This window comes from Desmodus rotundus, chromosome 9 (genome assembly GCF_022682495.2).
Source record: "Desmodus rotundus isolate HL8 chromosome 9, HLdesRot8A.1, whole genome shotgun sequence".
Classification (NCBI taxonomy): domain Eukaryota; kingdom Metazoa; phylum Chordata; class Mammalia; order Chiroptera; family Phyllostomidae; genus Desmodus; species Desmodus rotundus.
Genome location: NC_071395.1, coordinates 105011793 through 105037354, shown reverse-complemented (window position 1 = coordinate 105037354; position 25562 = coordinate 105011793). Strand labels below are relative to the sequence as shown.

General features: G+C 41.6%; 2 protein-coding genes and 1 long non-coding RNA gene across 3 annotated transcripts in view; 2 read left to right on the top strand and 1 right to left on the bottom strand.

Annotated features, from left to right (window-relative positions):
- LOC128779282 (uncharacterized) overlaps positions 1-25562 on the bottom strand; it is a 217114-nt gene that overhangs the window by 72022 nt on the left and 119530 nt on the right. The window lies entirely within an intron of this gene.
- LOC128779280 (keratin-associated protein 3-3) lies at positions 10693-11956 on the top strand. The gene has a single exon (XM_053911714.1). It carries the CDS (start codon positions 11010-11012, stop codon positions 11304-11306), a length of 297 nt encoding a protein of 98 aa, XP_053767689.1. The 5' UTR covers positions 10693-11009; the 3' UTR covers positions 11307-11956.
- KRT40 (keratin 40) lies at positions 16081-22889 on the top strand. Its single transcript, XM_053911268.1, has 7 exons — positions 16081-16586; positions 17575-17657; positions 17920-18076; positions 18861-19022; positions 19102-19227; positions 20337-20557; positions 22808-22889. Exons 1-7 carry the CDS (start codon positions 16140-16142, stop codon positions 22887-22889), a joined length of 1278 nt encoding a protein of 425 aa, XP_053767243.1. The 5' UTR covers positions 16081-16139.

Here is a 25562-nt window from a genome sequence, read left to right as displayed (position 1 = left end):
ATTCCATGTCACTAACCAATCCCCTCCCACCTTATTACTTTTACTGCTTTCACTTGTAAGAGCTAACATTGGTGAACCTACTGGGTACTCCAGTAGGTGCTTTATGTGCATTATCTCATTTATTTCTAACAAAAAAACACTAAGAGGTGCCTACTACCATTCTCCCCACTTTACAGGTGAGGAAACTGAGGCTGAGAAAGTTATTAGCCAAAGTTACATAAACAAGAAGTGACAGAGTAGGGATTAAACCTAAAACTGCCTGAATCCGAAATCCCTTCTTTCTATTTCACCAAAGTATTTGCCTCCTCTGCAGACAGAAATCTGACTGTGCGTGGCTCTACGTACCCAAAAGAAGGTATATGCCACTTGGCCATGCATTCTCTCCTAACCCTCTGAATTGTGTATTTGGTTATACATAGTAACTCAGCTTTCTCTGTGCTTTAAGACAAAATTAGTGTATATACTGAATCTATAAAAAAAAATTACATCTCTAAGGTGAAAGAAAGTCATTTTTTTTAAAGTCAGACTTAAGTACTGATTAACAATGTCAGCACAGGAAAAATACCAGCTGGGTTTTTACCCTTGCATCAAAATGCAGAATCTTTGGCAACTCAAACACATTTTCAATTTTCTGATACGTTTTAATAACCTAGCTCAAGATAAAAACAAACTACTCAAGGTTAATCATTATTTATCCCCGACAATAGAACAGAAAACCAGGCCACGTCGTTTTTCTTTCACATTGTTCCTGGCAGCTTTCCTCCGCCTTCGCCGAGTGCACCCTGATCGCCACGCCCCCGGCTACAGCGCGGTTTCCCAGGTGTCCCCTTTTCTCCCCTACAATGTTTTAATTTTAAAAATTTTTATTCTACTTTTTCCATTACACTTTAGTCCCCTTATAAACCGCCCCCCCGCAATCACCACACTGTTGTCCATGCCTGTGAGTCCTTTTTCCTTTTTGCTCAATCCCTCCACCTCCTAACCCCCACTCCTTAGCTGTCATCCTGCTCTCCATCTATGAGTCTGCCTCTATTTTGCTTGTTAGTTCAATTTGTTCATTAGATTCCAGTATGAGTACAATCGTATGGTATTTGTCTTTCTCTGAATGGCTTATTTCACTTAGCATAATGTTCTCCAGGTCCATCCATACTGTCACAAAGGGTAAATTTTTCTTCTTTTTTTATAGCTAAGTAGTATTCCATTGTGTAAATGTCCCATAGTTGTTTTATCCACTCATCTACTGATGGACACTTGGGCAGCTTCCATATCTCGGTGATTGTAAATAACTCTGCAATGAACATGGGGGTGCTTATGTTCTTTCGAATTAGTGTTTTAGCTTCCTGCACAGATACGAGGTCTGTCCAGAAAGTATTGAGTCATACAACGATGCCTCAGCCCCTTCAAAGTAGGCACCTGGGACCTCACACAGTTCTCCCAAAGGCCATCAGCTGCCCTATTATATTTTTCTGAACCTCATCGACAGTCTGAAATCTCTTCCCTTTCAAAGGTGAGTTTAGTTTTGGGAAAAGCGAGAAGTCAAAGGGCACCAACTCTGGGCTGTAGGGGGGCTGAGTCACCTGGGTGATTTGATGTTTCACCAAAAATACGCATGAGATGTGATGCATGAGTGGGCACATATTGTGATGAAGCTGCCAATCACCGGTTGCCAATAGCTGCAACCTTCTGAATCATCTAAATAGTTTCCACAGAGAAATGTTCAAGCTTAACGCAAAATTTGATGCAGATTCATTGCTCTACTCATTCAGGCATTCTGAATGTGACGGCCACACAGTACACACGCTCACTCAACAGCGTCCACAGCCCCCACTGACTAGTACAGTGAGGTTGTCATTGTTCACGCATGTGCACCCCAGTCCACTCTCCTTGGCTGGCAGGTTACATCCCTATCATGCAAACCATTCTTGTTTTATTAACAATGACTGGACTTTTTCTGGAGAGATCTCATTTTCCCAGAAGTGGGATCACTGGGTCAAAAGGCAGATCCATTTTTATTTTTTTGACGTGTCCCCATACTGTTTTCCAAAGTGGCTGCACCAATCTGCATTCCCACCAATGGTGCAAAAAGTGTCCCACTTTCTCTACATCCTCACCAGCACTTGTTGTTTGTTGATTTATTGATGATAGCCACACTCTGACAGGTGTGAGATGATATCTCATTGTGGTTTTAATTTGCATTCTCTGATGATTAGTGACGCTGAGCATCTTTTCATATGTCTTTTGGCCATCTGTATGTCCTCTTCGGAGAAGTCAGGTCCTTTGCCCATTGTTTAATTAGGTTGTTTGGGGTTCTTTGGCACTGAGTTTTGTAAGTTCTTTATAAACCTTGCATATTTACTGACATCTGATAAGGGGTTAATATCACCACCTTTGGAAACTCACTATAGTTTTATTTAAAATAACAAAAAGAGGTTTTGTTTTATTCCATTCTGTCACCTTGCTCACTCAATAGCACCTGAATTATGTCATCAATAAATAAGGCAAATACCTCTGAGATGCATATAGTCATAGCCTTTGAAGCTATAGCTGAATTATCACTTGGTCTGATTACCTATAATTTATGTAAGGTTTGGCATACCAGGACCCAGTGAAGGTGAAATGCAATCATCTTGTGACAAAAATGACAAGTCTATGAGTCGAAAACATGATTACTTTAATAAGGGCAGGAACTCTTAATGAACAAGAAAATGCCAAAGTGATTAAGGAATCCTTGTGGAAGGACTGGCGTAAACAAAAAGAAGCAGCCTTCTGATTGGGCCAACACCCAACCAGGGACAGTATATAAGAGCCGCAAAGCCAGAGGAGGTATTTGCACCTCAGAAACCTCATCTTTCTTTCCGAGGAACCGAAGCACACCAGATCCCCACCACCATGGCTTGCTGCGTTCCCTGCTGCTGCAGCGTCCCCACCGGCCCCGCCACCACCATCTGCTCCTCTGACAAATGCTGCCGCTGTGGAGTCTGCCTGCCCAGCACCTGCCCACACACGACCTGGCAGCTGGAGCCCACTTGCTGTGACAACTGCCCCCCTCCCTGCCACATTCCTCAGCCCTGTGTGCCCACCTGCTTCCTGCTCAACTCCTGCCTGCCCACCCCAGGCCTGGAGACCATCAACCTCACGACCTTCACTCAGCCCTGCTGTGAGCCCTGCCTCCCCAGCTGCTGCTGATTGGTGGCTCTGCACCCAGTTCCTGACAATGAAGAGCCCAAAAGCTGTCTGTGTAGCACTCACTTGCCTCAGTAGTTTATCAGATGTTGAGGCAGACCAGATGGCCCAAACGTAGAAAACCTACCTTTCGTTTTAATGGAAAATAAAAATAAATTGTTATGGTTATTTGGCTGAATAGTCATTTGGTTCATTTGGGCAGGTGAGTATCATCTACTATCAAAATACATTGAAACCTGTAAGATCTCAGACACTATTTTCTTAGTCACATTGCTTCTTGGATCCCATTTCTTGTGCTGGGTATTTTCACAGAGGAAAAAAATTCTTAATGGGTTTTCTAATCAACTTCACTTCTCTGGCAAGATTTTTCTTTGTGCTAGAGTTTTTGGTATATTTCTTTCATTTGTAAAGAAAGATAAAGATTAGGTGATTATTTACTTTTTTAAACAAGAATCTATTGGAGTGGAATGACTGGAACTTGCTAACTAACAGGGCTCGCTAACTTTAAATCGGTTACCTTTTATCTTCACCTTTTCTCTCCTCTTCCCCAGACCAAGGCAATTTTGGGGGTGAGCCAACATTTATTTAACCACACTTTGCAAGGTAAAACACCTGTACTAACTCATGCCATCCTTAAAACAGCACTAATAGATGTGAAAAATGAAGCTTTAAGAGTTTTCAACATTCCCCAAGTGATAAAGTTAGTTACTAAGAAAAACAGAATGCAGCTCCTTATACGTGTGACTTTAAAGTCCAATTATTTCTACCACATCACACAGCCTCCAATACTAATAGAACCAGAAGCTTAATGAAACAATTATGACATTAACTTAAAATATGCATGAGAAATAAAAACTGTAAGAACTTTAACAAAATCATCATATCCAACTGTAATAGAAAAAGATACATTGGCTCATAGATTAAAAGTGATAGGTGCTCAGTTCTAAGATCTGGGGCATTTAGTGGGCCCTCATTTTCCCTTAGCGAGAACTTCAGGTGCTCGACTCTAGCAGCAGGGCGCTAGGAGTACATCTCCCCGCCTGCCGCCATTCTTAGCACAGGCTCTACTCCAGTAAGCAACAGAATGCCTGTCCTTTTCGGGGCAAGCTAAGAACTGAGCTAAAACCCTGATTAAACACGATTTAATCCACCACTTCATTTTACTTCTTTTTTCAACCTACTTAGTTTTTCTTGTGCAGATTATCCTTTGTAATGTGTCATATTATATATAATATCACATATGCTAAGTATATATGTGTGTGTGTGTATATACATATACATATATACATATAAAACACATATACAAAGGCACAAGTCAAAATCTGAAGAAGCCCTGAGCTAAAGCCAAAAGAATGCATGTGAAAAAGAAAAAGGCAGGGCAAGGAAGGGGAGAAGCAAATGCCTTTAGTAGATGTGTTTTTAAATGTCCTCAGTGTGACTTCTGGACAAGATGGCAGAGTAGGTAAACAGGGGTACTCACATCCTCCCACGACCACATCAGAAGCACAACTAAACTACAGGATAACCGTCATTGAGAACCACCTGAGGTCTAGCTGAACAGAGAAGTCTTATAACTAAGAATATACAGAAGAAACCCCATAGAGACTGGTAGGAGGGGCTGAGACTCAGAAGGAGCTGGTTCCACACCCACATGAGGCAGTAAAGGAAACAGGCTGAGCCATAAAAAAAAAAAAAGAATGAAGTCTTGCCATTTGCAACAACATGGCTGGACCTGGAGGGCATGGTGCTGAGCGAGATAAGTCAGACAGAGAGAGACAAATACCATGATTTCACTCATATGCCAATCAAAAGAACAAAATTAATGACCAAACAAAACAGAAACAGGACTCACAGAGAACAATTTGACAGTTGTCAGAAGGGTGGAGGTTGGAGAGCTGGGTAAAAAATGTAAAGGGGTTAAGAAATACAAATGGGTAGTTATAAAATAGTTAAATGGATGCAAAGTACAGCATAGGGAATATAGTCGATAATATTGTAATAAGTATGTATGGTGCCAGATGGTTATCCTATTTATTGGGTTGATTACTTCATAAGTTATATAAATGTTTAATCACTGGGTTGTACACCTGAAACTGGGCATGTGCTAATAGTTGTACATCAACTATAACTGAAAAATACATTATTTTAAAAAGTAAAAAATAAAAATGAGTGTCCTCAGTGTGCCTGTCAGTCTCTCCAGAGGAGAATTTCTCAGAGGATCCCTCAGGCTTATTAGTAGCACATCTTCAAATGAACAGAACTCAGAAGTGGTGAGGCAGACGCAACACAACCCAGGATACAGTCAACAAGGAATTTAGTCCGTTTACTTGTTCATTTGGCCAATATTTCTTGAGTGCTTTCCCTGTGCCAGGAACCATATTCGTGCGAAGAATTATGAAGATAAAAGACGTGATTCCCTAAGGTGCCCTCAAGTTTCTCTCAAATCTGGTGAAGTTCTTACAATCATGATTTATGTGCTCTGTATACGCTGAATGAGTATCATTATATCTCTGCTGTGACTGAGCTGTGAGCAGCCAGAATGCACACATACACCAAGAGCAACTGAAGCCCAGACCTGGTGATTCAGCATCAGGGTAAGGCAGGCTTATGCAAAGCTCTGAGCTACCCAGGCTGAGCATTAAATGATGATGAGGCAGAAGGGGTAGGGAGTGGTTGTCTTGGACAGAAGAGCGCTCACCAACTTACAGGTGTGTGGACAATGGGGAGGGGAGGATGAGGCGAGCAGGAGGGAAGAAATGCAAAGACCCCGGGGAGGGGGCTCCCCAGATGAAGGGGTTTACGCCGAAACCTTGAAGCAATGAGAGATTTGAGCAAAGAACCAACAATGGTATTTTACTTCTGTTTCTTTGTATTACCAGTCCAGCTTTTGCCTTCGCTGTCACAGATACCCCTATTGCCTGTAGAATGGTATCATTACAACAAGGCACGTGCTAGTGTGTGTGTGTGTGTGTGTGTGTGTGTGTGTGTGTGTAGACTTTTAACACTTTGAAAATCTATCATCTAATCAGGAATCCCAGTGTTTCTCCACATTTGCTTAAAGGAAAAAGATACCCTTTGTTTCTATAAATAAAATATGTTTAGTTACTCTGACACATACTTTAAACTTAATATTAAACCACATAAAAGGTAGCTCAGTTCCAATAGGTCCTATATTTAGTTTTTAACAAGTCAGTCACCAGACCATCTAAGGCAAATTATCTTCCTCTCTTAGACTCACTATCCCAACTTAAAAGCAGAGAAGAGTAATTCTCAGGTCTCCTGACCACTGCAGAAAAAATAAATTTTAATAAACTATTGCAAGTCTTTTCAATAAAAGTGATGAGTTTATTATCATAAACTTATTTTACAACTGTTTCTACTGTGTAACCTTAAGTCAAAACTCTACACAGGCCCTGGCTGGTGTGGCTCAGTGGATTGAGTGCCGGTCTGTGAACCAAGGAGTCACCAGTTCGATTCCCAGTCAGGGCACACGCCTGGATTGTGGGCCAGTTCCCTGGTGGGGGGTGCACTAGAGGCAACCACACATTGATGTTTCTCTCCCTCTCTCCCTTCCCTTCCCCTCTCTCTGAAAATAAATAAATAAAATCTTTAAAAAAGAAATATGGTTAAAAAAACTGTACACACAATAGTAACAATTCCTTTAACCTTCTATCTTGACTCAAAGTCATACTGCGTTCCAAATGAGAGAGTGATACCGTCTACCATAAATTCCAACTGTGGGAGTCTACAAGCCCCTTTGTGATGCTTCTCCTAAAATTTCGAAATAACTTTCTTCTGCTCATTGTTCTTCTGCTATTAGAATCCAATCTCTTTTTTCCTCATCAAAATGTATAACAGTCATTTTTAATAATAGATCACGTGTGATAAATCTTCCACCCGACTCTCAGTTCCGTGAGAGCAGGGGAGGCGTCTGCTTTGTCCGCTGCTCTGTACCCAACATTCACCGCAGTGTCTGGCACACGGTAAGGGCTTGATGAATGTCCATTAAAACATTTTTGAAATACTGAAAACTATTAATCGGCCCTAAGTAAAAAGGTGGGCACTTTGGCACATGTTCCCACAAAGGTAAGTCTGGGCATGAGGCCCAAGGGCACCAACAAAGACCCTAAGTCCTTTCTTCCATCAGAGCCACAGAGAACTTTTTAAAATTTGAAATTTATTGATTTCTTGCCAGCCATTTTCTCTAATTGTAGGTGTCCTGGACCTGGAATCTGGGTCTTTCTTACCACAGACACAAGACTTGCGGCGGGGGGCGGGGGGGGGACGCACTACATTGGGGGAAAAAAACACAGAATAAAATAAAATGTGAACAGATAGCTCAGGCCCGTAACTTCATTTTCCATTGATAGGAATTTCATTTAAACATTAGTATAATGGTCTTAAATTATTATTTTACTTAGTATAAAGACAAAAGCTAAAAATTCAACTTTCATATACTTAATAGTGAAGGAAACAAAGCAAGCTTGTTCTCAGTAGAAAGAAAAAAGGCCGGGAGAACCAAGATGGCGGCGTAGGTAGACACACTGCGCCTCCTCGCACAACCAGAACTGACAGAGAATTGAACAGCAAGGGGGACCAACACCAAGGAAATAGAAAATAAACATTCATCCAGACTGGTAGGAGGGGCGGAGACAGGCACCGGGGTGGAGAGGACTCGCGTGGCTGTGGCGGGACTGAGACTGGCGGAGTGTGGGACAAATGGCGCAGGCAGTCCGAGCACTAGCAGACCCTGCGGCCCCACATTTGCACAGATAAACCCAGAGGGCTGGACTCAGAGTGGCGGGGAGCGGGGCAGGCAGAGCAGCGGGTAGCACCCCGCGGCACCACATTCGCCCACAGATAAACCTGACGAACGGCGGGCAACAAAGCAGACTGTGCAACCCAGGGCTCCAGCTCCGGGAAATAAAGCCTCAAACCTCTGATTGAAAACGCCCGTGGGGGTTGGGGCGGCAGCAGGAGAGACTCCCAGCCTCACAGGAGAGGTTGTTGGAGAGACCCACAGGGGCCTAGAGTGTGCACAGGCCCACTTACTCGGGAACCAGCACCAGAGTGGCCCAGTTTGATTGTGGGTAGCGGAGTGAAAGATTGAAAGCCGGAGGACAGTGAGGCCAGCGCCATTGCTCCCGCTCGGCCCCTCCCCCACGTACAGCGTCATAGCGCTGCGACCAGCATTACCCCGCCCTGGTGAACACCTAAGGCTCCGCCCCTTAAAGTAACAGACGCACCAAGACAAAAAAAAAAAAAATGGCCCAAATGACAGAACACTTCAAAGCTCCAGAAAAAATACAACTAAGCGACGAAGAGATAGCCAACCTATCGGATGCACAGTTCAAAGCACTGGTTATCAATATGCTCACAGACTTGGTTGAATCTATTCGAAAAACAGATGAAAAAATGAAGCCTATGCTAAGAGAAACAAAGGAAAATGTACAGGGAACCAATAGTGATGAGAAGGAAACTGGGACTCAAATCAATTGTGTGGACCAGAAGGAAGAAACAAACATCCAACCAGAAAAGAATGAAGAAACAAGAACTTGGAAAAATGAGGAGAGGCTTAGGAACCTCCCGGACGCCTTGAAACGTTCCAACATCCGAATTATAGGGGTGCCAGAAGGAGAAGAGGAAGAACAAAAAATTGAAAACTTATTTGAACAAATAATGAAGGAGAACTTCCCTAATCTGGCAAAGGAAATAGACTTCCGGGAAGTCCAGGAAGCTCGGAGAGTCCCAAAGAAGCTGGACCCAAGGAGGAACACGCCAAGGCACATCATAATTACATTACCCAAGATTAAACGCAAGGACCTACATCCAAGATCACTGTATCCAGCAAAGCTATCATTTAGAATGGAAGGGAAGATAAAGTGCTTCTCAGATAAGGTCAAGTTAAAGAAGCTCATCATCACCAAGCCCTTATTATATGAAATGTTAAAGGGAGTTACCTAAGAAAAAGAAGATCAAAAATAGGAACAGTAAAAATGACAGCAAACTCACAGTTATTAACGGCCACACATAAAACAAAAACGAGAGCAAACTAGGCAAACAACTAGAACATGAGGGTTGTCATTAAGGGAGTGGGAGGGGGAGAGGGGGGGAAAGGTACAGAGAATAAGTAGCATAGATGATAGGTGGAAAATAGACAGGGGGAGGGTAAAAATAGTGTAGGAAATGTAGAAGCCAAAGAACTTATAAGTATGACCTATGGACATGAACTATAGGGGGGGAATGTGGGAGGGAGGGGGGTGGGCAGGATGGAGTGGAGTGGGGGGGGGGGAAATGGGACAACTGTAATAGCATAATCAATAAATATATTTAAAAAAAAAAAAAAAAAAAAAAAGAAAAAAGGCCAATGCACATTGAAAGAATGTTTTAGCCGAACTTCTTGTAAGAGAAAAAGTACAATAATAACAAAATTTCATTTTTCACCCACCAACTGGCAAACACTTTGGAAATAAAATATCTATTAAAAGTATAGAGAAATAGGAATTCTCAAACACAGCTGGCGGAAATAGATAAATATTTAGAAATAAATAGGTAAGTAGAACCATTCTGGAGGGCAATATGATAATGAATATCAAAGGCCATAAAATATTGTTAATTAGTATTTGTTCCAATAATTCTACCTAATAGTTATTTCTATCCTGAAATAATCAGAAATGTGCATCACGATTTATATATACGGTTGTTCACTATTGCCACAATTATAGACAAAAGTTGAAAATAAAGTAAATAATGTAAAAAGTTTAAGTAACTTAGAAGTACAATTATATCATGAATGCTAGGAAACACTAAAAATAACATTATCAAATATACTTAAGAACAGAAGATGATGAAAATATATGTGTTTAAGCAAAAAGGCAAATTATAGAACAGTAGGTACAATATGATTTCAGGACTACAATAATATGATAAATGTATAGAAAAATGACAAGAGGGATATATATAAATATTCATAGAGAATTTTTGTAGAGGATAAAATTATGGATGAGTTGTTTTCCTTATACTTTTCTATATTGTCCAATTTTTAATAAACATGTACTTATTTACATATTTAATATGTGATTATGTAATATTAATTATTAATATGTGTGGTGTTAAATATGTAACATTTAAATATGTAAATATTTAATAAATATGTACTGTTTATTGATTTGTAATAAATATTTAAAAGTCTGCCATATTTCTCAATAATGCATTTCCCACATTAATGTAAGTTTGATCTTCAAAAGTCCTCAAACTAAACTAATACAATGTGATATGCCAACTATATATCATTTTAAAAAGTAATTAATTATTCAAAAGGTCCTAAATTTAAAAGACAGTTACTAAAATTAAATTCAGCTCTTTAAAACAAGAATACTTCACCAGACCATTTGATACAGAGGAAGGTCAGGAGAGTAAGGGCTGGCCAGCACTGGGGAGAAGGCCCGCACGCACGGGCATACCATGAGGCCACGTTCCCCAGCAGGGCTGGCGTGGGACTTACAACAGCAGAAGCCTTTGGCGATACCTCATAAAGCTTCTGTTCCAGTGACAAAGAGCAAGAGCAATCAGCTCAGATTTAGCCAGGAACTCAAATGAAGGTTAATTAGCAGAACAGAGACTGTTTACAAGCATCTAAATGTCAAATTAATCAAAGCATAATGGACACACTAACATAAACAAGAACCAGGAAAGAAGCCCTCTGGTTGGGCCAACGCCCACTGGGGAGGGTATATAAGAACCTCAGAGCAAGGACATTCGCACCTCAGAAACCTCATCTGTTCTGAACCCAAACCAATAAAAACAAAACACAGATCCCCACCGCCATGGCTTGCTGCGTTCCCTGCTGCTGCAGCGTCCCCACCGGCCCCGCCACCACCATCTGCTCCTCTGACAAATGCTGCCGCTGTGGAGTCTGCCTGCCCAGCACCTGCCCACACACGACCTGGCAGCTGGAGCCCACCTGCTGTGACAACTGCCCCCCTCCCTGCCACATTCCTCAGCCCTGTGTGCCCACCTGCTTCCTGCTCAACTCCTGCCTGCCCACCCCAGGCCTGGAGACCATCAACCTCACGACCTTCACTCAGCCCTGCTGTGAGCCCTGCCTCCCCAGCTGCTGCTGACCGGTGGCTCTGCACTCAGTGCCTGACATGGAAGGAGTCACCCCGGAAGCTTCACTGTTCACCTGTCTCAGTACCTGCAACTAACTGACTTAGCTTTTGAAGTCGGAACAACGATGGCACTATCACTGGCAACACCCACCCCCCCACCCCTCTCACCACCAAGAAACCAAGAGACTTTCAAGACCACGTGGCAGATAACAGGAATGAAGGATATTTTGAGCAGGTGGCTGCCTAGGGGGTTCCCAAAGTTGTCCAATTCCTTCCTACTAAAGTGTATCTTTCTTTGGGTGTTTGGGAATTCTGCTTTCAGTCTTGGGTGGCATCTTCCTGGAAATTGAGCAGTTTCTTCATGATCATCCTAATAAATTTTACATCTCTGGCATAGCACAAATGTTTATAATTACTCTGTTTTCTATTAACTTATTAAATGTATTTATTAACTCCAAAATCAGCATTTTAAGAGAAACCGAGAACATCTGCAAAACTGAAAATGGTGGCAGTACAAATATCTCATGCGTGTAAGAAAACTATATGGTCTTGCATAAAAGATGGTTTATTCTATCAGCATACACAGAAGTAGGCTTTCTCTCACTTGTCCTTTCCAAAAATGGTTCAAGATAGACTGGAAAATACTGAGCATAAGCTGAACATCAAATATGATATATTAACTAATTAAATAACTCTATTTATGCAAAAATTAATAACATAAGGATGTTATTATTGAATTTTTATATTTTGAATATCTACTGTCTGTTCTGCATCTTATTGTCCCTGCTCAAAATGAGCTGACGGCCGGGCAGGTGAGGCAGATACATACACAGCACCCGTTCACGTCTTCATGCAATTAACAGGTATTGTTGAATGCCAGGCATTGTGTTATAAAAAGTACAGGCGTTCTACCAGTAGCATTAGTGAAGTGCTGTTTTACTATCAAATGGAGAACTATAAAATTTCCTGAATTAGGAAATGAAGATTGCTGGCATAGTGACAAAGAGGAGAAAGACAGGGGCAAAGACAAACTGACTGGAGTCAGTGGTCAAAGGGGGGTGGGAGCGAAGAGGGCGTCAGAGAAAGACTAGGCAGTGGAGTTATGTCACCAACTGAGCAGAGAATTGGAGACAAGAGAACAGAGGAGGAGGAGAGAATTTTTAAAAATTCTGTGTTCTGCCCTAGACATGTCAGGGTTGGGGCGCAAGTGGCATACCCAAAGAGAGTTTAGGCAGCTGGAATCTGCACAACAGGGTTCTACAAAGGAAGGAGGTGTATGAGGGAGGATGCAGACTTCTGTGTAAAAGTTCTTACCAAGTCCTTGCAGAGGGCACGGTGGCCCGCACACAGGATGAGATTCCATGAGGCCAGCAGAGAGCGGCTTCAGGGGTTAAAGAGCTAAATGGAGAAACCAGGAGTCGCTCGGTGCTGGCAGACATTGAAGTGTCTGCCCATTCGGAGTGGACAAAGCCCTGTGAGGACCTCAGGCATTCAGTTAATGTCCCAGAAGGACACGCCAAAGAGTAAGGATCACAACCTTGAGTAAAGAACACACTAAATTATACCTGCCCTAGAAAAGTCTAAAAAGCCGAGCCTGAGAGGATCGAGAGGATCTTCCAGTGGTTTAATTTCCTGTGAAAATTAAACTCAACACTCAAAACTCTGCAATATAATCAAGACTTCCTAAAATACATCATCCAGAATGAACAGCATATAATTAAAAATTGCCGGATATGTGAAGAAGCCGGAAAATGTCAACCATAATTAAGAGAAAAGACAGCCAATAAAAAGAGGTCCCTGGATATACAGATGTTAGAATCAGCAGACAAGACTTTTCAAACAGTTATTATAAATATTTTCATAGATTTAAAGGAAAAGATGAACAAGATGTGAAAGGAAAAGAGTAGGCAAGATAAGGAATCTCAATGGAAAAATTTTACATTTTTATTTAATAAATTAAAAACAAATTAAATTTTATTATTTAAATTAAAGAAAAGAGAAGCAAATGAAAATTCTAGAACTAAAGGGTACAATCTGAATTAAACAATTCAATAGGTGGCCTTAATATCATACTGAAAACTGCCCATTAGAGGTGAAGTCAATAAATTAAGATAGATCAAAATGATCAAAACCATGTAGAGAAAAAAATTGAAAAAAACCTAAATACAAACAGAACCTGAGAAGCTGTGGGACAATATTAAGTGACCCCACACACATGAAACTGGAGTTCCAAAACAGTATGAGAGAGAAAGCAGGGTGGAAAAATTTAGGGGGAAAAGGCTGACCTTTTTACAAATTTAGTGATATTTGATTATAAAATTATAATCCTAGTTCCAGTATTTTTAATTTTCATAAAGTTGGAGCCTTTAAAAAAGAGCAAATGCAAGTATCTCCTCCCATTTGGATGGTGGCCTTTTTGTTTTGTTGGCGGCTTCTTTTGCTGTGCAGAAGCTTTTTAGTTTGATATAGTCCCATTCATTTATTTTTGCCTTTACTTCCCTTGCTTTTGGGGTCAAATTCATAGAATCCTCTTTAAGAGCAAGGTCTGTAAGTTTTGTACCTACGTTTTCTCCCATGTAATTTATTGTTTCAGGTCTTATATTTATGTCTTTGATCCATTTTGAGTTAATTATTGTATATGGTAACAAACAGTAGTCTAGTTTCTTTCCCTTCCATGTGGTTTTCCAATTTTCGCAGCAACATTTATTGAAGAGGCTTTCTTTTCTCCATTGTATGTTTTTTGCTCCTTTGTCAAAAATTATTTGCCTATATACGTGTAGGTATATTTCTGACGTCTCAATTCTGTTCCAGTGGTCTGTGTGTCTGTTTTTCAGTCAATACTATGCTGTTTTGACTATTGTCGCTTTGTGGTATAATTTGAAATCACAGAGTGTAATACCTCTAGCTTCATTCTTTTTTCTCAGGATTGCTTTGGCTATTCAAAGTCTTCTGTGATTCTCAAAGTATATAAAGAACTCATACAACTCAACACCAAAAAAATAGTCCAATTAAAAAATGGGCAATTTGAACAGACGCTTCTCTCAAGAAGACACATAAATGACCAACAGATATATGAAAAGATGTTCAATTTCACTCGGGAAATGCAAATCAAAACTGCAATGAGATACCACCTCACACCTGTTAGAATGACTATTTCCAGCAAGACAAGTAATAACAAGTGTTGGAGCAGATGCAGAGAAAAAGGAACCCTCAAACACTGCTGGTGGGAATGTAAACTGCCACAGCCACTAGGAAAGCGGTATGGAGGTTTCTCAAAAGATTAAGAACAGAGTTACCCTATGACCTGGCAACCCCTCTTCTGGGTATGTACCCGAAAAATTTGAAGATATTTATTTGCAAAGACATATGCACCCTTATGTTCATTGCAGCATTATTCACGGTGGCCACGACCTGAAAACAACCAAGGCGTCCCTCAGTAGACGACTGGATAAAGAAAATGGGGTACCTACACACAAGGGCACACTACTCGGCCATAAGGAAAGATGAGATACTGCCATTTGTGACGACATGATGTACCTTGAGGATATCAGGCTAAGCGAAGTAAGTCAGACAGAAACAGTGAAGAACTATATGATGTCACTCATATGCGGGACATCAAATTGAGAGCAAGAAACAGACAAACAAAAACTCATAGGCACAGACAACAGTATGGTGGTTACACAGGGAAGCGGGTGGGGAGAGTAACGAAGGGTAAAGGGGGTCAAATATATATATATGATGATGGGAAAAGATTGGACTTTGGGAGGGGGGCACATGATGCACTATGCAGTAATGTATCATAAAAGTGGTCACTTGAAACCTATATAATTTTATTAACCAATGTCACCCCAATAAACTTAATTTTTAAAAAATGAATGAATGAATAAATGAATGGCAACAGCTCCATGTAACAGAAGAAAAGCCTTCCTGGCTTAGCTGACCCTGCTCTGAAGTTTAATCACTGAGGGTTTCTGAGAGACTGAAAGAATGTGACTTTGAATTTATATTTCACTTCTATTAGAGATATAGGAAAAAAATAGTATCCTTGATCTAAAAATGAGGCAGAGGAAAGGTAGACAAGGCAACTTGCAGCACGTTGAAAGTCACGGCTCCGGTCTTGATGATCAACAGAAGGTCTGGCGGTGTATTTATATTTTGGCCTGGAGGGCACAGATTATGCCCATCGATCCTGTAAAGTGACTTTTCAAGTTGTGCACAGGCAGATGTCATTCACACACACACACACACACACACACACACTTTAAACCAGTACACACCTCCCTCCTCTACCACGTGAGCACAGCCAGAACACAAAAGCTTTGCAAGGACGGCTAATCACACACAACATTTTTATGGTGGTGGCACAAACAAATAAATGGTATTTAATGCGCTGTAATATTAATTCTAAAAGGAGATATGAACAGTTGTCAATGCACAGCATAAAGCTCTGTAGAAATACCATTTTCCTTATTTGTAATCAGTTGTATCTATAAACACTGATTGGCCAAATTTTCTCTTTCTTTCCTTATTTTGTCAAAAGGACAATGCGTCCTATAAAGATTTTCTGAAAAAGTGTTTTATACTACTGGCAGATGGAAATGGGGTCCTTATTTAGCAACCTGAAGTTACGCCTCTTTTATGAGGCATGGTACTCTTCCTCTGCAAGTAAACAACACTAATGAATGTGCACATGCAAACTGGCACCAACAGCAATGAAGAAAACATCCGGTGCCTTCTGTAAATGCCGGCTGCGGAGGCTGTATAAAAATCCCAGGAGGGAAGGAGACTTTTGGAGTCAGGCAACTTGAGTTTTGCCACTAATCTCTGTCCCTCACTTCTAAAAGGATGACTCCTGACTGTCCCCCCACATGCTGCCCTTCTGAGTCCCACACTGGGGTTTCTGATGGGGTAACTGCTTCAGCCTGTTCCGTGGAAACCACTTGTCTCCCCAGCACCTGTGCTGCATCCAGGTGCCAGACCCCGAGCTTCCTATCCAGGCCTCTCTTGCCAACCGGTTGCTTCACGCCGTGCTACCTGGCTGGGAGTTGTAATATTCCGTGCTTGGTGGGGAACTGTGCTTGGTGCGAGGATGGGGCGTTCAACAGCAATGAGAAGGAGACGATGCAGTTCCTAAATGACAGACTGGCCTGCTACCTGGAGAAGGTGCGTGGCCTGGAGGAGATGAATGCGGAGCTGGAGTGCAGGATCCGAGAACAGTGTGACGCGGACATCCCGCTGGTGTGCCCCGATTACCAGTGTTACTTCAACACCATTGAAGATCTCCAACAAAAGGTCTGGTGTCTCATTGTCCCGATGCTCCACCCTCCCAGTCTGTGATTTGCTTTATGTTTATACTAGAAGAGGCTCTAGAAAGAAACCAGGGAAAAGGGACTTCCATGTGGCAACGGGATGGAAGGGAAAGGAAAATGCACTGAAAGTCAAGAAACAGCCTTGACCCAAGGCTGCCACTAATTTTTAAAAAAGATTTTATTTATTATTTTTAGAGGGGGGAAGGGAAGGAGAGAGGGAAAGAAACATCAATGTGCGGTTGCCTCTCACAAGCCCCTTACTGGGGGCCTGGCCTACAACCCAGGCGAGTGCCCTGACTAGGAATCGAACCAGGGACCCTTTGGTTTGCAGGCTGGTGCTCAATCCATCACGCCACCCCAGCCAGGGCGCCACTAATTATTGAGTGACCATTATATACTCACGCACCTCGAGACTTTACCTTTATCATCTACACTAAGGCCGAAATAATTTTAGGACTGTATAAATGTAACTATTCCTTAACTGTTAAGGAGCTGAAATTCCATTCAGCCCTTTGAAGGCAACCGCAAGGCTGATGTGGCCCCCGGTAAAAATGAGTGTGACACCCCTGGTCTATAGGATTAGGAAAAACTGTGTTATATCTAAAATTGCTTCAGTCAGTAACAAGGTACATTGTATTATTTTTAACAAAGGATACTGAAATGTCATCTTTTTAATCATATAATTTTCACCTGGTAATAACTTTCTTTTCTTACTGATGAATTTTTATTATCATGGATGGGGACATAATCAAAATACAGACTATTTAGGGAGAACAACAGAACTAAGTTCAACTGCCAGGGAACTCAGCTTCTTCCTGCAGTAACATGGTTAGTAACAACAGCAGGCTAAAAGCTATTTTTTCCTTTTTTATAAAGACTTTTAAAAGAATAATAATGGCATAGCTATTAAATGAATAGATATTTAGATTTCTTTCAAAGAACCATTTATTACTTAATAACTTACTTCCCAGATTTTGTGCACGAAGGCGGAGAATTCAAGACTTGCTATACAGCTTGATAACTGCAAACTGGCGGCCGAAGACTTTCGGTCAAAGTAAGTTTCATTTGAATTTGAATATAATTTATGGTTACCCCTCTTTCTCTCTCATACACACACACATCACAGATATTCTCTACATAATATTTTCAAGCTAATAATGCTCACAAAGCTCAAATTGACCATTATCTGTGAAGTAAAAGCAGTTACAGCACGTGGCTTCCTTGTGTCCACGTGCCGTTCGTCAGCGTGGCCTAGCTCTCAGCAGTGTCTAGCAGAGTAAGCATTGGCTGGCTCTCTCTCTCTCCTGTTATGAAAGGTACGATTCTGAACTGACTCTTCACCAGCTGGTGGAGAGCGACATCGGAGGCCTGCGCAGGATCCTGGACGAGCTGACCCTGTGCAAGGACGACCTGGATGCCCAGGTGGAGTCTCTGAAAGATGATCTCCTTTGCCTTAAGAAAAATCATGAAGAGGTGAGGAAAGTGGTGAAATCACTCAAAGAATGTGAGACTGACAAACTGATAAATCCTGTGTGCGCGTATAAGCTGAACTTGGGTAAACGTTGTTAAAGCTGGAACGAAATGACTGAAGGCACTATTAACTACTCGGCCTGATCGTTCCTGTGTGTCCCCGAGCTAAACGAAGGACACAAACTCTTCACCTGCCATTGCTTTTGTGGGGAAGGTAACTCCACAACTGGCTTTCCTTGGAGGCTTAATGCCACGCCCAACTCTGATCCATAAGATGTGAACAATCAGGCTGATAAACACAGCGTGTGAAAGCCATTTCCAAAAGGGGCTAACCATTCATGGGATCTTTGGACCAATATTTTTAAAGTATTCTGCGTCTATCAACTTTTTAAATCATACTATATGAAGTGTATGATTATCCTATATTGATGAAGCTAACAAGTGAGAAGCTGGATGATTTAACAAAGTATATTTCCCCTTGAACATGTGTTGATGATAATAGCAGCTAGCATTTATTGAGTCCTTACTTACCATGTGCCAAGGACTGTGTAGGTGCCTTACATGTATATTAACTCATATATCTCACAACGACTCTCTGGAACAGGTAGAATTATCACACCCGTTTTTCAGATGAAGAAACTGAACGATGAAGAGGCTCGCTGTAGGCAATCTGAAACTAAACCCACACCTTTACTCCTTACTCCCCGAACAAAAATGGGATGCTGTGACTGTTGACGTGATTTCCCCCACCACTCTGTGACACTCCTTACTTCATTTCCACTTTCAGGAGGTCGACTTGCTTCATGGACAGCTCGGTGACCGACTCAATGTGGAGCTGGACAGTGGCCCCATCATCGACCTCAACAGGGTCCTGGAGGAGATGCGATGTCAGTATGAAACGGTGCTTGCCAACAACCACAGAGACGTGGAAGAATGGTTCGCTGTTCAGGTCAGCACCTGGAGCCGTAGAATGACAGGCTTCTGGGCTGATGCCTTGTTGGCGTCCTCTAACCATGCCTGCGTTTCAGATGGAGGAGCTGAATCAGCAGCAGCTGTCCAGTGCCGAGCAGCTGCAGGGCTGCCAGACGGAGATCCTGGAACTGAAACGCACAGCCAGTGCTCTGGAAATTGAGCTCCAAGCCCAGCAAAGCCTGGTGTGTAAGGGAGAGATGGCTTTGTTTTGTCACTGAAGAATCAGGCCCTATGATAACATCGCCTCTTCCATAACCCAAAGGAGAGACCCACACAGTTCACGTGGCAGGAAGTCTGAGTCTCCAATGTGCCAGGTTTACATTTTCTTGCCTTTCCCAAGTACCGGATAGAAGCAGAAGTGAAAGGTCAGCAGCTTGTACTGTCCCAGCAGGAGGCGCCGGCCTTCGCTCTGGAGCTTGAGCATGGTCCTGCAACACCCTCCGGAGACGAAGAGAGAGGGGAAAACGGCAGGAGTAGAACAGGGGAGCGATCTCTGAGCCAAAGGCGCTCAAGCATTCCAGTGGGTTTTAACTCTCTTTTAATTAGGGCCAAGTTTTCAAGCTCCCAATCACATCTACAACAAAGAATGCTAATCATACTTTACATTCAACTACTATCCTAAACTTTCCCAGAATCCACACCTCAACCTGACCCTTCACTGCAGCCCACTCCACCCAAGCACCAAGAATATTATGCATTCAAGATTGCATTATAGTTCCAGTTCCAGTCAGACGCCACTGTGTGTGCCGCCTTAGGTCCTACAGAGAATATCTCAGCAAATAAGAGCTGAGCATTCGTCCTGTTGGAGGCACAATTTAAGCCTCACAATAACTTTATGGGGTAAATCCCTTTACTAACCCCATTATACTGATGAGGAAAACTGAGGCTCAGATAAGTAACAAGGGTCATGCAATGTCTAAGAAGCAAAAGTGGAAGCTGAATCCCAGTGGTTCAATCCCAGAGCCTCTTCTCGTCACCACACTGTGCCACCCCTCCCTGCCACAGCCCAAATGTTTCCTCCCAAATGCTGTTGATCCTCCTTAAGCTACACAAATATACTGCAGGTTGTGACGGTGGTGGTAGTAATAACTAACACTTACACAGTGCTTAAAATTCCTACAGGCACTGTTCTAAGTGCCTTACACATATTAGCCCCGTTAACCCTCACAACCATCCTATGAGATCAGCACTTTGCATTGCCCACTTTTTATAGAATAATACTCAGAGAAGCCAAGTAATTTTCCTCCGGGACTATACTACACAGCCCTTTTTACACTTTTTCTTTCTGCAGACAGAATCTCTGGAAGGCACTGTTGCAGAAACTGAGGCCCAGTACAGCACCCAGCTGGCCCAGATGCAGTGCCTAATCGACAATGTGGAGAACCAGCTGGCAGAGATCCGCTGCGACCTGGAGCGGCAGAACCAGGAGTACCAGGTGCTGCTGGACACGAAGGCGCGGCTGGAGGGCGAGATCAGCACGTACCGGGGCCTGCTGGAGAGCGAGGACTGCAGGCAAGTTCCACACGATTATTCTCAAAATCACCTCGAGTCACAAAGAGGCTCATGTAGGAGAATTCTGTTTCCCCAAGATCTGGCCAAGGTCAAACCTGCCTAATGTGTTAAAGGATCTTAAAAGAGTGATGAAAAGCAGCTGATGCTAATCACATGACCATAGATATGTTCAAAAATATTCTAGAGTTCGAAAGCAGAATAAGCATCATCATATCACTTTTCACGCTGGGGGCCTGTCTCCCTTTGCTCCTGTCTCCCATTAAAGGGGAATCAGGAACGTGTGTCAGATGGCATTTGCAAAGTAAAGAATGTACCTGAAATTGAATTCAACCGCCGCTGCTGAGTGAGCATGAGGTGACAATGCTGGGTCCAGGGATGACAGACGTGGGTCAACTGTCATTCTGCAAAGAGTGTCCTTCAGAACATAATTTGCAGGGCGAGTTTTGGGGTGCTTTTTTCTGAGTTGACATTTCATCCAGATTTCCCTCATTCAGCTTAGTTCTAAACGGATTTTCCACAGGCTGCCCTGTAACCCATGTTCTACAACAAGCACGTCAAGCAACACTTGTGAGCCGTGCTCTGCATACGTCCTCTGCGCAGTCGAAAACCACTGCGCGTGAGTCCTCCACACCCAGCCCAGCAGGTGGAGGGATCGCAGCCAGCAGCGTCCTGAAAGGGAGACGGGGCTTCAGCCAGGACTGCCAACCTTGCAACTCAAGTCGAGAAGGCTTTCATCCCCTAAAGTTGTCCTCCACACATCCTTGGCATATTTCTGCTTTGTCATCTCCTCTCCTGCCTGCTTATCTGTGATATTCTAGGAGTCTGTAAAGCTTTTTTGCTAATCTCTAAATGTTAATTCATTCTTTTAGCGTGGTATATATAACTTTGTGTCTTATTACTCTTGCTATAATAACTCCACCCAAGTTATCAAATAATAACTATTTGATGTCAAGGTGATTGTCTAAACAGTAGTTTGATCTTTCATAAGCCCAAGCTAAAAATATATTTTAACTCCTAAAATACAAATAGATTAATCCATACGAAATGTCAATATCATAAAAGATAGCTGTATGTATCTTTCTGAGAGGAAACTTAGAAATATAATAAATTTTATTTTATTTTTAATTATAAAATACTAGATTCCTTTCTTTTTTTCAACTTGGCCCATGAAGTGGGTGGGGAATAAGTCATAATTCCATACCCTTAACATCCATTGTCAATATTTTGGGAACTTACAAGTTTTCTTTCTTAAAATAGGTTTGTCCATATAATGTATCACAGTTACATATGCATATAGTTGTATAACCTATTGTTTTCACTATGCCATCTAAGCATTTTCAATCTTAATACATATATGAGAAGGGACCCCCAAAACCTAGAATTTATTCATTAAAAAATTGTGTATTTATTCTTACATGTTTGAACTTCAGTCACCTTTAAAGTGCTCTCCATTTGATGCAATACACCTATTGAGACCTTTTTCCACTGCTCAAAACAGTTTTTGAACTCATCGATTTTGATGGCTTTTACTGCTTTCGCTGTTTTTTGTTTCACCTCTCCCGCATCAGCAAAACATTTCTCTTTGAGGACTTTTTTCATCTGGGAAAACAAAAAAGCCACTGGAGGTAGGGAACAAGATCAGGTGAATAGGGAGGGTGTGGCACAGGGGTTGTGCTGTTTTGGGTCAAAAATTACTGAACACTCAAGTGCTGTGTGAGCAGGTGTGCTCGTAAATCACCCATCGTGAAATGGGCAAATGTGTTGAATCTTCAAAAAAATTCACTGAAGCCGAACGCAGCCCCTCACAAAAACCCCAGCTGCTGCACTATACAGATGGGCTCCTAGAACACTCACCTAGCAGGGGAAGCCTGTACCACAAGGGGCCCGCCCTCCAGAAGATAATTCCAGTTTGGGGAGGGGGTTCCCCTCTCATATAAGGTCATCTTGTGACCATTATTTTAGTGGCTGCATAAAATACCGTAAGCTACATTGGTCTGGGCAGTCAGGATATAAGAATAATTATTCTCACACATTTCAAAAGCAAAGAACTTCCACTTCCAGAAAGAGAAAGTAGAGGTACCTGTCCCCATTCCTCTTCCTAAGTATGACTGAAAACCTGGAAACTCCGTATCAAATGTAAGCAGACCCTGAAAGGCGGAAGAGGCGGCCAATCCACCCAGAGTCTGTGATGTCCCGGGAGCAACGCTGGTGAGTTTCCCGGGCTCCCTCTTTCTCTCCTCTATCCTGTAGGGGAACAGGAGCGCCGCCAACCCAGAAACACCAACAGCTACAGGCAGAGAAGGAAACCAAAGCTCCAAAAGGAGGTGAGTAAAGGGAGGAAGGGAGGTGAGGTTTCTGTACTTCACTTGAAATGAGAAAGTGTCAGCGTCAGTAGACTGTTACAAGTTATATATAATGAGTATATATAACAAGTATATATAATGTAATACCTAAAGCAACTACTTAAAAAGCTATGCAAAGAAAACTTAAAGTGCTATAAATAAACAAAAGTGGAATTGTAAAACATATTCAAGTAACCCACAGAAAGGCAGGAAGAAGAAAACAGAGAAATGTAAAAAACAGAGGGAACAAACAGAAAACCAAAAATAAAATGCAGATGTAAGCCCTACCACATCAGTAATTACAGCAACTAGAAATCATCTAAATACAATTAAAGGACAGAGATTGGCAGAGTGAATAAAACACTAAATACTTTCCACAAGAAGCTCACTTCAAATATAACAATATAGCTAAGTTAACAGAGGGCAGGCTGACAGCTCAGGCCAGTGGGGAGTTGGGGGGGTCGAGGGATGGGGCAAAAAAGAAAAAGGACTCATGGACACGGACAACAGTGTGGTGATTGGGGTGGGGGGAGAAGAGGGGTGGTGGTGGAAAAGAATATAAGGGGAATAAACGGTAATGGGAAAATACAATTAAGAAAAGTAAAGGGAAATAATACACAGTGTGTTCATAGCAACTTTACTCATAAGAGCCAAAACTGGAGACAAGCAAAGTGTCCTCAAGATCTGAAAGCCCCCGTGGTGAGTGAAAGGAGGCAATCTTGAAGGGTCATACGCTGCATGATGCTGTTTACATGACATTCTTGAAACGAGAAAACACAGAGATGGAGGACAAACGGGCGTAGCACGAAGGAGATCTTTGTGGTGATTGAACAGTTGTGTATCTTCATTGCTGTGGTGGGTACATAAATCTACGCAGGTGAAAAAACTTATAAGAACTAAACACACACATCGTATCAATGTCCTGGTTTGATGATTGTACTATAGTTGAGTAAGATATAACCATAGCTTTGCTACTTCCTGTGAATCTGTAATTATTTTTTTAAAAACAGTTGGGAAGCTGGGGAAAAGTTCTCCTTTTTTCTATTTCTATTTTTTAAGGACTCAGAAATAAAGTACATGATAATAACAGTTAATACAGGGTAGGTTTAAAGAAAAGTCGAGTTTCAGACCTAAAATTTTGTGCTAGATTTTTTTTACAGTGTGCTCTCCTGGCTTAACAATAAAAGGTAGTGAAAATACTCAAAATTTTTTCCAGATGCATAAACCCATGAAATAGTGTTCAAACCCCATTACTCCTCTGATTCAAAGATTGGGAAGAAATTTAATACTGTAGTGTCATGAAATCACAAATCTGACCCACACGGAAACCTCTACCATGTCCATTTCCCATCACCTGTGCTCTTCTTGCGGTTTCTTTTTTGCCTTGGTTAAGATTATGGTAAAAAAATAATTTTGTTTGACAATTTCCCCAGCATCTATAATTTCCAATGAACTATATCCAATTTCCTCTCAAAAAGATACACATGACTACCTTCCATGATATATAACACTTTGCATGACTAATCTATTTGCATTTTAGGAGTTAAAAAATATTTTCAACCTGGGTTTATGCAAAATCAAAGTAGAACTGAAGTAGAAAAACATCTTTAATAGAGGATGGCCACTTTGGGGGCTCTCTTATTACTGTCAGCCTATCACATCTGATTGTACAGTTTTTGCATAGTATTGTGCCAATTATTATACTGAAGACATAGGTTAATTCTAGATCTGTCCATTCCCTGGGTTAGCTACCCTGTTCTCAATGGAGGGAGCATGGGCGCGCTCAAGTTTTTCTGACCATACTGCTCTACCGAAAAGTTTGGTAATTGAAGGAAGGAAGAAGCTGCCTTCACAGAAGAAGTGCTTCATAGTTCAGGTAACACGTAGTTTAGGATCAGGTAACACACCCTTACAGGGAAAGGAACATTCATCAAGCAGTAACGAAAATGCAAATATCCAAGAGAAGAAGAGTGTAAGTGATGAAACGTGGCCCTGAAGGAATCAAAGGGGAATCAGCCCCCAGAACAAATACGGCAGCCTGCTGTGGAAGGAAAGAAGGAACAATTCTGCCCGAGAGACACAAGAGGAGAAGAAAAATGATAAGATGGAGAGAAAGGTATAGGACAGAAACATTACATAGTTTTCAAACTTTTTTCTGATTCTGAAAGTGATGCATTCAATTTTTAGAATGCATATATAAACATAAAGAAAAAACATTTATCAGTAATTATAAAATGCAAAGAATTCCACTCTTAACATTCAGATATACTTCTTTCCAGTCTTTTCCCCATTTTTAAAATTATGAATGATTTCAAGCGCTGTTATTTTTTTAACTTTGTTTTTATTGTTGACACTATTACAGTGGAGTCAAATTTATCCATTTTTCATGGTTTCTTGATATTTAGTCACTGCTGAAAAGGGCCTTCCTTCTCTGAGTTTTTAAAAGAATTCTCCTGTTTTAGCAAGTGTATAATGTCTACTTTTCACAAGTGAATATTTGATCCATTTGTAATTCAAGTATATAAATAAAATAGTGAGCATTCACATAACCAGAGAGCTGTATCAAATCTATTTTTATGTTAACCATACTTTATCAGGATATCATTTTATACAATAAACTGCATCAATTAAAAGGATGAAGCTCCATGAAGTTTGAAAAACAC

Bases quoted from the DNA above. Each gene is read 5' to 3' on its own strand.
- LOC128779280 (XM_053911714.1), top strand. From the start codon at position 11,010: ATGGCTTGCTGCGTTCCCTGCTGCTGCAGCGTCCCCACCGGCCCCGCC.
- KRT40 (XM_053911268.1), top strand. From the start codon at position 16,140: ATGACTCCTGACTGTCCCCCCACATGCTGCCCTTCTGAGTCCCACACT. The intron at 17,658-17,919 runs GTAAGTTTCATT...CTGTTATGAAAG, and splicing joins GCCGAAGACTTTCGGTCAAA to GTACGATTCTGAACTGACTC. The intron at 18,077-18,860 runs GTGAGGAAAGTG...TTCCACTTTCAG, and splicing joins TTAAGAAAAATCATGAAGAG to GAGGTCGACTTGCTTCATGG.